The sequence below is a fragment of the Astatotilapia calliptera genome, chromosome 6 (genome assembly GCF_964374335.1).
Source record: "Astatotilapia calliptera chromosome 6, fAstCal68.1, whole genome shotgun sequence".
Taxonomy (NCBI): domain Eukaryota; kingdom Metazoa; phylum Chordata; class Actinopteri; order Cichliformes; family Cichlidae; genus Astatotilapia; species Astatotilapia calliptera.
The window spans coordinates 11,703,708-11,716,480 of NC_137427.1; the positions used below are offsets into that span (position 1 = coordinate 11,703,708).

Sequence of the window (12,773 nt, forward strand, 5' to 3'; positions counted from 1 at the left end):
TGGTGATGCCATTTATTTACAATATTACTTAAACTTTTATCACAATCAAGATGTCAGTAGTTGATTTTTATGTGATATTGGCAGTATACCAACACTGGACAGTCAGTCGCTGCACTTGGAAAAGCAAGACGCAAACCGCTGCAGTTTAAATTTACCTTTAACCCTGCTGATTCCCAGGTTATAGTTTGGCGTAGTTCAAATTATATAGTCGGTATTTTGCTCACTGCTCGTAGATTTGCAGCACTGCAGTCAGATTCTTGCTGGTCTGTTTGTTCTGCTTTCCGGAAAACGAGGTCTGATTCCAACCAGCTGTTTCCCGCCTCACATAGATCAGCTGCACACACACACACACTCGTAGTAGGCGGAGGCAAGAAGCCACACACACACACACTGGAGGTAGCCCCATCAGCTGGGGAAAGCAACACAGCTTGAATTGTTATTTTTCTAACGCTTTTCTTCAGTCAAACCGAATTGAAAGCGGCTTTTTAGATGTAAGCTATTGGCAAGTACAGTGGGAGTTCTGCGAGGGAGAAACAAAAACCAACCGAACATCTATTTATTTTAACAAGGAGCGCAGGGGAGGGAGAAGAAAACAGCAAACACGGACTGAAGGTGGCTTTGAAAGCATGGAATATTTCATGATGCCGACAGAGAAGATACAGTCCTTACAACAGTTCAAGAAATCGGAGAAGGATGTTATTGGAGGTCTCTGCAGGTGCGCAAAAATGCAAACCATCGGTGTTGTTACCGAACTGCGTGAATAAATAACCTTTCGTGTAGCGCGTGTATGTGTGTGCGCTGCAGTCAGCCTTCATGTAGCATGCTGTTAGCTTCGCTGCCATGTCTTGGCAGCAGGAGCGTGGTTGTGGAAATTAGCAGCCAGTGCTTGTGCCAGTTGATGTTGTTAGAGACGAGGATATATGTAACATTTCACCCCCTTGCTTTTAAATACGCTGGCTGAATTGTTTGTAATAACTTATAATAAAGCATGTTTGTAACCGCCTGGCTCAGGAATATGTAAATCAGTGAGGTGAAATCGATACATTGCCGTCTAGAGCACGTGGTAGTTAACCCGCCGCTTTGCTGCTACACAACAAATCACGTTTGTAACGTCACCGTTGCCCAAAAAAACTGGCCATATTAACTAAATCGCTCGTGTGTGTCATCTATGTGTAGCTATGATGAAGTATGTGGTGTAAAATCGTGTCCGGGGATAAAAAATGCGTGTTTAAATACTGATCCGCGGCGTAGTCGTCGTTGCGTCTTGTGCTAAAATTAGCTTAGCGTGGCTAACTAGTTAGCTCTTACTGCGCACATCTTCCAGCCGTATGAAATACACACAGGCGTCTCATAACTCGTATTTCCCGAGTCGTTTAGCTAAAATACGTCGTTTGTTGTGTAGTGCGACAGTTATGAGTGTTTATCGGTTAATGTTGGATCGATAACTTAAGTTCTAGCTTCATGCTAAATGGGGAAAGCATTGTTCTCTATGACGCCAGGGGGGCCTGTGGCGGAGTGGAGTCACGTTTCAGGGCTGCTACCGTGCAGACGCGCCCCCCGGCGGCCGTGCCGCAGGCCCGCAGCTCCCGGCAGCGTCAGCAGACAACAGCTGGTTTTATGTCTGAGCTACAAACCCCGGCGCGTTCAAGTCTGTGGGAGAAATGCGGTGTTTCTTCCCGAGTCGACGTAAACACCCCTATAATTTGTGTCAAACGTTAATATGAAACTGAATGTGTAGAAACAGATCTTTTTGTTTAGATAATTATTTTTTTGCCTTTGATATTCACAGTTTTGGTTGTTAATCTGTTATTCTTTAGTCAATCGTTCACTTTTTTTGTAGCCAAAGAAAAGTCTTTGTGTGCTTAAACATTGGTCTAGATATGGTACAGAATTTCCGCGAATAGTTTTTCCTAACACCAAGGAAAGAAATGGCAGGCAAAAAGACAGTTTTTATCTAAAAATTAACGTTTTAGGATATTTACCTAACCAAAGATGTCTTCCTCGTGTCTAAATTTATAAAAGTGAAAGTAAATAATGCATAATTTGCATATTTCACTCTAGAACTAGACCCTCCGGATCTAATACGATATTTTAAATATGTATAAATCTAAGTAATAGAGAAAGATTACTGATTATATGTTAATATCACAGTTAATGTTCACTAAATGTTGTTAAGTTGCAAGCTTTACAATTTGATTGGCACATGCCTGCCTACTCTTTCATTTTTTGTAGGACAGACATGTTTACAACTATGTGAGCCGTGTGTTCGGTCTGACCTTTAGGCCTAGTAAAACATCACAGATCTGGTTCTTCAGGTTTGCTGCGGAAGTCTGACTTGAATGGTTCACTTATTTTTCCCTCTGAGTAAATATGTCAGAAGGTTTTGTTACCATGATATTCATACTCATGCTCTACAAGTGCTTTAAGGGGCAACGAGTTCAGATGAATGCCCTGTAAAGTTCCAGGTAAAAGGTTTCAGATTGCAGCTAGTTACAGACTTTATTGTCCCAGTGTGTCATTTTAACCCAGAATACATATTTGCTCAGATCTAATGCTAACCTTAATTATGTTTGAAAGGGGAACTTATGCTTTCTTGGTGACTTCACGACACAGTCATGATCATCTTCTTCATTTGACCTCTCTCCTTCAGCCTGGCCAACATCCCCCTCAGTCCAGAGACTGCTCAGGACCAAGAGAGGCGAATTCGCAGGGAAATCGCTAATAGCAACGAGCGCCGGCGTATGCAGAGCATCAACGCAGGATTCCAGTCCCTGAAGACACTCCTGCCGCACACCGACGGGGAGAAACTCAGCAAGGTGCTCCAAACGTGCACACATTGACACACACACACGTGCGCGTGCACAGTGTTGTTCAATTAACCAAATGTTGGCACAGCAAGAATACAAAGTGACTCGGCACAAATGCGCAAAGGAGGGAATAAAGTTAATTTGTGCCTGTTTTTGCACTAATATCACATCTGCTCTAGAGTTCAGCTTTTGTTTTTTTCCCCACTTTCAGGCGGCCATCCTGCAGCAGACAGCAGACTATATCTTCACCTTGGAGCAGGAAAAGACGCAGCTTCTGGCACAGAACAATCAGCTCAAGCGCTTCATCCAGGTAACAGCATGTCTCCCTGTTTTTCTTTTCTTTTTTTTCTTTTTTTTTACATAAAATGTTCTTAAGTATAAAATGGGGTTGAATTCATGTCAGTGTCACACAGATGAGATACTGATCTGTTATACAGAATATATATTATCTTACATGAGTACTAATGGTGTGTTTTTGGGGCCAAAACAATCCTTATGGTTTTGTCTTCAGCTCAGGTTCCTCCCCAGGAGGAGACTTGAATGTAGAATTGATCCAGATCACTGACATGTACAACAGAATTTAGAGAATATATAAGACATATTTTTTTCAGTAGACCTTCAGTCAAAAACATGCATTGTTTTTCTGTTAAGGAGGAGCTCTGATAGTGTGTGAGCTCTGTGTGACCATTGGCCTGATTAAAAATAATAGTTGTTTATTCAACAATGGCAAAATTGTGTGTCCACAAGAGCAGATACCGTTTTTACCCCTCAGACGTAAAAGGCTGATGGGGAATTGTCCTCCTGCCGGGCAGCATGGACACATAAGTCTGGTGAATGCCATAACTTGAGAACAAGGAAATGTAGAATTTTGAAAATGATACTATAGGTGTAATTATTACGAGGCTGAGGGGTAGCACTGGCGGGCTCACACACACACACACACACACACTGGGAATCTTTACAATACTGACATACAGCAAATGAATGATCTAGCTTTGCTTTAACCCTTTAAAGCCGGTCGGAGTGGACACGCTCTATTTTGCGTAACTATTTTTAAATCCCGGTAGCACTGCAACCACGTAAGCTAGCGCAATACTTTTTTTTTGCATATGAAACCGGAGGAGTTGTACTTACATCTTATGCCATCAGCTTGTCCTAGGTCACAGTTTCCTTCCACATATAGCTTTGCAAAAACTGCATAAAAAGCACTTGCAGCAACAAAAACACAATATTCCAGAAACAGGCTTTGCCGATCCAATCAGCTGTTTGTAACACTTCCTACGTCCATCAGCGTGAACTGTCACTTGTCTTCCATGTCCTGCCCGAAACCGGAAGTGACGTCATTTTGCGGAAATGTAGTTTTTTACCATCGTGGCCTTATGAGCCTATACTTGTGTTTTTAAAAGTTATGTTTGACTTTATGACTTTCTGTGTTGTTTCTGGGATGCTGAGGACTCATATTGCACTGCTGGAAATATTTTATTTTGATGCATATGCTGTTATTTTGCAAATTTGCACTATAATATATTTTTTCATTTTTCCTGCAGTATATGAAAATTGGTGTATCTCAAAAATAAAACTATGAAGACACTCAAAATAAATTTCCTTTGGTGGGAAACTAGTTTGTGCATCTTTTTTGTATTTACAGTTTTGAGGGATAAGCCTCTTAAATTTCTCTAACTAGAAATATATGTTAAAAAATCAAAAACGATTTTAAATTTTTTTGTAGTTTATTGCACTTTTTTGCAATTTATGTAATTACTATGCACTTAATGCAGACAAATTATTAAAATTTGGGCTAAAATGGTTGTATTGATGTATAGCAACTTGAAATGCTCCAAAAAATGGCTCCACAGCATGTAAAAATATACTATACGCTCTGGCGGACTTGGTTCTATGGTAGGTCTTAAAGGGTTAACTTGTTAACGGAAGTAGGCTGACAGCTATGTTAAATCTCAATATTTGATGGTTCAATATTTTATTGTACCCTCCACACACAGTCAAATTTTTCACCCAACAGAAACAGCTAAGTTAAGGGGAAAACGAGTGTCTCTGCAAGTGCAGTCACATTATGTTGTAATTTAAAGATTAGCCCAGTGGTCGGAAATCTCCTCCCTTTGTTTGATGGATCAGTAGATTTAACTCACACAACCAGTTGGTTGTAGTTGCTCGTGCACATCCAGTTGCGTCGGTTGCAAACGTGAAGAGATGCAACATTAAACTATAGTGAGGCAGAATCGGGTCATTTTGATTCTGATTAGAGATATTAATTTAATGCATGAAAGGGGAAATGAGCTAAATGTTGCTTTGACTGGAGAGCTATTGACAATAACTTTGACCATCATTGATTGCACAACACAGACTGGTCATTTTCTTCAAAGGTATTAGACAGTAGTGTAAGCAGACAGTGTATTAGATATAGTGTTAGTAATAGAGATGGGAGGCAGTCTTAATTGAGTCCCTCCACCAATTTCAGTTACTCGAGTCACTATTTGATGACTCCTGAAGTGAAGATTGGCAAATAAAGCGGGTGGAAAAAGTTAACCTACTTGAAAACGCTCAGTGAGAGGAAGCTAACCTGAGAGCTAATAAATAAAAACAAAACATTTCATTTTATAAATACAGATGCACACTGACAACACAGAAATTCAGCTTTTTGAGTGTTGCAGAATCACTTCAATTATTGTGAGCAGCAGATTACACCAATACCGAGTTGGTCTGTGATTCTTACCTATAGTCAGTTGTTAAGTTTTTCATCTTACACCTTTGTCATTACAGACAAATTGTAACTTCCTGTTTAGCTTCATGGAGTTACAGTTGTAGCCAAACTTAGCTTGAATTAGTTTTTTGCACATTTAAATGTATGTTTACTGAAGTCATTTTTTTACCTTCCCATTGGTCCACACTGCCTCTTTGTTCAGGTCAGCATAGGCACCATGTGTTGTTTTAAATGGAGAAGAAAATTACACCAATCGTGTTGTTTCACATTTAACCGAATGTGGTTTCCTTGTCGTTACAGGAGTTAAGTGGCTCATCGCCTAAAAGGAGGCGAGCAGAGGAGAAGGATGAAGGGATTGGGTCTCCAGACATGTTGGAGGAGGAGAAGGTTGAAGAGCTGAGGAGGGAGATGTTAGAGCTGCGGCAGCAACTGGACAAGGAGCGCTCGGCTCGCATGCAGCTGGAGGATCAGGTGAGGTTAAAGCAGGGAGTTGGAAGTGAAGGTGGAAAAGAAATATCCTTTTCCTTCCGTGTTATTATGTGTATTTAAAAGACATTTCACTTTCTTGCTGTCATTACAAATAAGAGAGAACGTTTGATTCGAAAGAAAAGGTACAAAAATAGGACTGTTAATTTACCCAGGCTATACAAATAAGTTCGTTTACACCTTCAGGCTACAAAATAGTCTCAACTACTGGTCGTGATATCATATTATAAAATCTTCAGCTTGTGGGGCTGACAGATTTTCCGGTACTCGAGCCGGTTCCTCATAAGCTCACATCCTGGATCGACCTGAAGAGCAGGTTGAGACAAAGGAGGTGGGACAGGTGCAGAAGACAAACAAGACTTTAATTACGTTGTTTAAGTGGAAGGTAAACATCAGAGGAATACATGGCAGTTATGTGTCTTGGACACTTTTTTCTTTTTCAGACAGTCATTATGTTTCCAGTGGAAACACTGTGTTGATATTACAGTGTTAAGATGAAGTTTCCCATTAGAGTATTTATTTGACAAGAATGCTGGGATATATTTTCTGTTGCTCTTAAAATTGTCAGTCTATCTTTGGTTGATGTAATTGTGTGCATTGTGTAGGTGCGCTCTCTGGACACTCAGCTGCACCCAGAGCGTCTGAAGGTGATCACCCAGCAGGTGGAAGAGGAGCATGCACTCATCCAGAGCCAGACCCTGCTACGGCTACACCAGATCCACGCTGTGGACAGACAGACACACAGTCCACAGGTTAGAAACAAACATGCTCAAAACTTAATGTGTACCTGTGCTACTGTTTCTGAACTGGAAGAGGCGGCAGATTGCTCCAACAGCCTCTGAAGTGGCCAATATTGTATGGAGCTCAGCTGTGATGTGGGCATATGTATTTATGGAATGGAAAACACACTTTGATGTCTGTTTTATAAATATTTTGTGTGTTCCTCTAGGTGTTGGCTTCTCCCCCTGCCCCCACCCACCACCCCACGGTGATAGTCCCAGCTCCAACACTAACCCAGCACCCCCACCATCACGTCACAGTGGTCACCATGAGCCCATCAGCCCACACCAGCACGGTGTCCACCTCTAGACAGAACCTGGACACCATTGTGCAGGTTTGAACTTTTTTTCACTTTAGAGGATCCTTGCTGATTAGGCATTGACATTGCATTACTTTACATTTTCACACTGCAGTATTTACTAGGCAGGTTTTGGGTGTCTGACACGTTCAATGTGTGTTCAGCAGCCCTGAAAAACGTCTGTGTGGTGCTCGATGTTATTTGAGTAGACTCCAAGGCAACCGAAACGAGCATTTTCCTCGGCTCAAATAATGTTTCTGCAGTGGTCCTACAGACAGGTTTGAAGACCTGTGTCTACATATTATAGTTTACTGTCACCAGGGGGCAGTGTTACAAACAACTGGTCTGCGGTAGGGATGGGTGCCGAAACACCAAGTATTACTGACCCTGAGGCAAAACTATTAAAGACCGGTGTGTCAGTAAAATCTGACGTTATTGTTATTTTACATTTTATCTGACACCATCATTACTAATTGAGACATTAATCTGACATGCATTTTGGCTATTTCCTGTCCAGAAGAGAATTCTCTGCCTCTGAGCTTAGATGTGAACGGTGGTGTAGCTCTGCGTCACACATGCGTGTGCATGTGTGAGGCAGAACTCACTTCACTAGAGTCCATGCTGACAGCGATTGTTGCCCTGGAAAGGAAAAAAACATGAAAACACTAAACTAATTTGTGTCACATTCAGACAAAGAAAAGCAAAGTTTTCTCCTTTTTAGCTCATAGTTCATCTGCTGCTGTCAAGTTATGTAAGACTAGCACCCTGAAACATGCACACAATTGTCGTAAGTTATCAGTTATCTTATCTAAAACATGAAAGTGGTTTAATGATTAAATGATCAAAGTAATTACTAACAAGCTGATTGTTATGCATTCAGTCCCAGGTCGTCAAAACATCCTCTGAGCCATTACTTTCGATTCCTAATCCCAAATCCTCAAATTCAGTTTCAGATCACTCAGTGATTTGGAACTCAAACTAATGTCACTGCACAATAACTTGTCTTAAAAAGCCCGCAACATCTGTTCAGTGCAGAGGTTTGAAATTTTTAAAATATTGGATGCAGTGTACATGGACTTAATTTACAGTGTATTGTTTATCCATCCATCCATCTTTTTCCACTATATCCGAGGCCGGGTCGCGGGGGCAGCAGCCTAAGCAGAGAAGCCCAGACCTCCCTCTCCCCATCCACCTCCTCCAGCTTGTCCGGGGGAACACAAAGGCGTTCCCAGGCCAGCCGAGAGATATAATCTCTCCAGCATGTCCTGGGTCTGCCCCGGGGCCTCCTCCCGGTGGGACATGCCCGGAACACCGTGCCCAGGAGGCGCCCAGGGGGCATCCTTGTCAGATGCCCAAACCACCTCAGCTGGCTCCTTTCAATGTGGAGGAGCAGCGGCTCTACTCTGAGCCCCTCCCAGATGGCTGAACTTCTCACCCTATCTCTAAGGGAGAGGCCAGCCACCCTTCGGAGGAAGCTCATTTCCGCCACTTGTATCCGCGATCTCGTTCTTTCGGTCACTACCCACAGCTCGTGGCCACAGGTGAGGGTAGGGACGTAGATCGACCGGTAAATTGAGAGCTTCGCTTTTACTCTGAGCTCTCTCTTCACCACAACGGACCGGTACACCAATCCGTCTGTTGATCTCTGGCTCCCTTCTCATGTTTAAATATTATAAATTCATTATATTTTATGTTTATATTTTGAGGGTTCTAGACAGATGATAAATGACAAAATCATATATGATCTGATAGGAGTTATGTTAAAGTACCAGTTCAATAGCATTACCACTAAGAGTAGTAATGCTGTTACAGTGGTGTCAGTCCTTAGTCTGTGGGCTGCTTTTGCTTGTTCTTGGTCCTTGCCAGCTGCAGCAGAGAACATACAAAGAGCTGAAGTGAAACCGACTGTTTGAAAACAATGAAAAGTGTCCGCTGCGGTCACCATCTGTGCTTCTCATGCTCCATTTTATCATCTTCTGACATCCTGTTTGGAAGGAACTTGGCCATCGCTCCATTCCTTGTTCCAGCCCACTTCTCAACCAGTCAGCATACACATACTGTCATGCTTGTCGAGCTACATGCTGTTGCGTCATTGGAGGACTGCATGCAACCACATTTGTGCTGGTTGCATACCCCTCTGCAAAGTCAAAAACCTACAAAAATAAACACGCGTGTTACCATAAAACAAGCATTAGCCTGATTGCCAATGTTGGGTTAAGTGAAGCCAGATAATAGAAAGAGAGCCTGGGTTTGTTGAGCTTGATTCATAGTGCACGACCCAGGTCTCTATGCTTTTCTGCATGTTAAAACAAAAGGTTCAAGCAGACTAACTAGCCTGATCTTCATGGGTCTTTACTGCAATGGAGAGTTGGAGAGTACTTTGTATGGAAAGCTGCTTTTGCTTGTTAGTCTGTTTATTGCCTCATATTTAAAGTATACTTTCTTACCTTCCCAGGCCATCCAGCATATCGAACGCACTCAGGAGAGGAGAGCCAGCGCTGAGGAGGAGCAGAGAAGAGCTGTCATTGTAAGCCCCGCCCACATCGCCATGGACACCGCCTGCTCTGACACAGACACTGACACAGAGGGGGAGGACAGTTCAATGAATTGATCCATCCCATGAACTCTCTCTCTCTTTTACTCTCCCTCACACACACACACACACACACACACACACACACACACACACATAAATACCTTTTCACTGTAAGATTCCCTCCAGGAGGTTGACTGCTTTTTGACAGAAAAAAAAAAGGAGAAAAAAAAAACGTCGTCTTTGGCATTATCCAAACTCCTAAAATCCAATGGTTAAGCTCTGTGTCAGTCTTGTACTGTAAAATCTCTTAATATTGAAAACATAGGATGGTCAGCGTGCAGAGGAGACACTGTGGGATCTCTCGAGGCTGTCTTTCAATGGCAGAGCCGGTCTGTGACTATTATGAAACTTGAGGGTCTTCTAGTGTAAAAAGCTATCAGCATCAGTCCGCCCTTCATTTTGTGTTTACGCGTCGCAGTAATCCATCGTCACTGGCACACCGGCAGTATTACTTGTGCTTCAAACTGATGGGAGTCAGTGTAACAGAGAGCTGAATGTATGATCGCAATAACCGAGCAGCTCTCAATTCTGAAACTCAAACTACAGCTGAAGCAGTTTCGAAATGCCAGAATTTGGAATGAAATTCACCTAATTACAAGTTTAATTTGAGGATACTCGCTTAAAGAAATTGTCTGATTTTACTTGAAAGAAAAAATGCTTTTAATGTCTAAATAAGCCCTTAAAATAAGCTCTTGATCAATTTACTTTGGTCGTCTTTTTGGTTATGTTTTTGTTAACTTTATGTCAGCGTTACTGAATACGGAAGGTGAACAATTTCTTAAATTGAATTTATCAAATTGGAGGTTTATCAGGTTTTTACAGGGAACCGGGGTCCCTGAGGGGATTTTTTTAAATTTTTATTTTTATTTTTTAAACAGATTCTGATTTCAGTTTTGAACCAGCCGCCATCAAATGTTGGTTTATCGCTCGAAAATATTAACCAACGTTCACGTCTGGTGTTAATTTATGATCGCTCCCAGACAATTTGACTGAATCAGATTTTTTTTTCTTCTTTTTTTTAATTGTAAATGAAAATATGTGAAGTTTAGCTGATGCGATTTGGATGATTCATATGCTTGCACTGCATGCAGGCTTCTGGTGTTCCTCCAAAGACTATCTAAGTCTCTTTTAGTCCTGGTTTATTAATTTCAGTGACTATGCACTAACGTTTTTTGGTATTTATGCAATTCCATCTTCATTACATTTGTTGGTGTCATTTCTACATGAGGTGAAGATCTCTATGCACCGTCAATAGGTGGTCACGCGCCTACAGTATATGTATGAAACTTGATGAGCTTGTGTCAAAGAATGTAGTCTCTACTTGCAAGGTGCTCTTTTGATAACCCTGGTGCTCTGCTGATGAGCAGTGAGCTGAGGCCAAAACCCTTCATGTAACCGTTAATCACATTTCCTACAGATCCTGTTTTTTGTTTGTTTTTTTTTTGTTAAATATTTGTCATTTACACACTTTGAACATGCTCAGAGTGTAGAGCAGGGATGGGTTTTCAGGGTTGCTCACACGCAGAAATGAGCAGCTTTAGGTGGGGAAAACTGAGCAAACAAATCAGATCATTGTCAGTTTTCAGGGCATCAACATTGGCTACAAAAAGGGCAAAAACACTGTTTGGTAAAATGTAAAATTGATACAACACCCAGCTACAATCCCTCCATTTGTCTGTCTCAAAAAAGCACCAAGTCTGTCCACCTCATGTTACTTTGTTCATATTTCTTGGGAATTTGACTGGAAACCCCTGCTACAAGCCTCTCTCCTGTCATACTCAATTTGATACGCTGACTTGATGCTGTAAACATTCCCTTTTCTTGGATTTGTATCTGTCTTTTGATCTCTTGTATGTTCTGTTGCCAACGGAATGCATATTACTAATCGGCATTTTCTCTCGTCTGAAGTAATCTTTTGTTATGACATTTTGTTTATTTCTTGCGGGGTCTTTATTTTTTTTTTTTTTTTTTTTTTTTTTTTCCATGAACACATGACTGATGCGTTCAGTGACACTGTCTTGTGTAGGATGTGTGGACACTAGTCACTCCCAGGCATCAGGTTAGACTAGACTAGCATTTTCATGCCAAACGTGGGGTATTTTTCATATTTTGTTTGTGAAACTTTGTTAAAGGGTTTGGTGTTGCTCTGACATATGACAACAGCCTGATTTTAATCTGGGCTGTTGTTGGTCAGAGAAACTCTTACGCCCAAATGTTTCTGTACATTGTGTTGCAGCACTGCTGTTTTTTTGGTGGAATTTGACATATTTGATATGAAGCACTTGCTGTTCTTTAATGCCTGAATCAGCTTTCAGGAAGGGTTGTTTTGTTTTGTTTTTCTCCCCATACGCTCTTTGCTGTGACGCAGTTCAAAATCTTTAATTTGTCTTGCTTTTCATTTTTTAAGTGACAAGCCTTTTATATTGTGATTTTAAGTTTTGTTTTTTGTTCTGCATCAGTCCAGGTCGATGAGAAGCTGTTATATTTTGTTTATAAAAAAAAAAAGAAAAACCTTGGGTAAACAGGCCTTTGTAAAGACGAAAAAATAAAAATTTGTACTTTTTTATTACACTCCCTCTGTTTGGTTGCTTTTATTCATACATACGACCATTTCTGCCCACCAGGTGGTGATAATGAGTGACTATTACTGCTGCGCAAAGTTCAAATTGGTGATATAAGATGTGGCACATACACATGTGCACTGCAACAACGTGCAAAAATGATAAAATATTGTAGTGTACTATTTGTTTTGACAGATTTAAATGCAGTCCGCTACGTATTTGTAGTAGGACAGTAGTATTTGTCATTCTATTAAAGTAACTTTATAGCACCATTAAAAGATGCATAGTGTACAAGAGCTTTTGTAGTCTATTTGAAGGAAGTCAGTGAATCTGAGTGGCTTTTCTGAATGTTTAAGTTAAAATGAATTATATTAATTTTGACACAACTTTTAGGGGTTGGTTATTAGTGGCAGATTGGCTCGTCTGAGTATTTCAGTATTTCTGAGATTTTGCCACACAACCATCTGCAGGGTTTACAGGGGATAGTTTGACAGAGGATAAAATCCAGTGAGTGTCAGTTCTCTGT

The 12,773-nt window shown here is 41.1% G+C and overlaps 1 protein-coding gene across 2 annotated transcripts; it reads left to right on the top strand.

Annotated features, from left to right (window-relative positions):
* The first annotated feature begins 343 nt into the window (after window positions 1-343).
* Window positions 344-10,042, top strand: LOC113023875 (transcription factor AP-4-like). 2 transcript variants are annotated; one of them, XM_026170298.2, is made up of 7 exons: window positions 344-715; window positions 2,651-2,816; window positions 3,019-3,117; window positions 5,827-5,997; window positions 6,618-6,764; window positions 6,962-7,126; window positions 9,546-10,042. In XM_026170298.2, exons 1-7 carry the CDS (start codon window positions 627-629, stop codon window positions 9,699-9,701), a joined length of 993 nt encoding a protein of 330 aa, XP_026026083.1. In that variant the 5' UTR covers window positions 344-626; the 3' UTR covers window positions 9,702-10,042. The 2 variants fall into 2 exon arrangements, with proteins under 2 accessions (XP_026026083.1, XP_080158898.1); XM_080302772.1 differs by lacking the exon at window positions 344-715 and adding an exon at window positions 2,442-2,465 and having other exon boundaries at window positions 9,546-9,784.
* Window positions 10,043-12,773: the final 2,731 nt, after the last annotated feature.

What these genes read in the sequence shown, in the direction of transcription:
- LOC113023875 (XM_026170298.2), top strand. Translation starts at nt 627, where the DNA reads ATGGAATATTTCATGATGCCGACAGAGAAGATACAGTCCTTACAACAG. An exon ending in GCATGCAGCTGGAGGATCAG is followed by an intron (nt 5,998 to 6,617) that starts GTGAGGTTAAAG and finishes TGCATTGTGTAG; the next exon opens with GTGCGCTCTCTGGACACTCA. An exon ending in GACAGACACACAGTCCACAG is followed by an intron (nt 6,765 to 6,961) that starts GTTAGAAACAAA and finishes GTGTTCCTCTAG; the next exon opens with GTGTTGGCTTCTCCCCCTGC.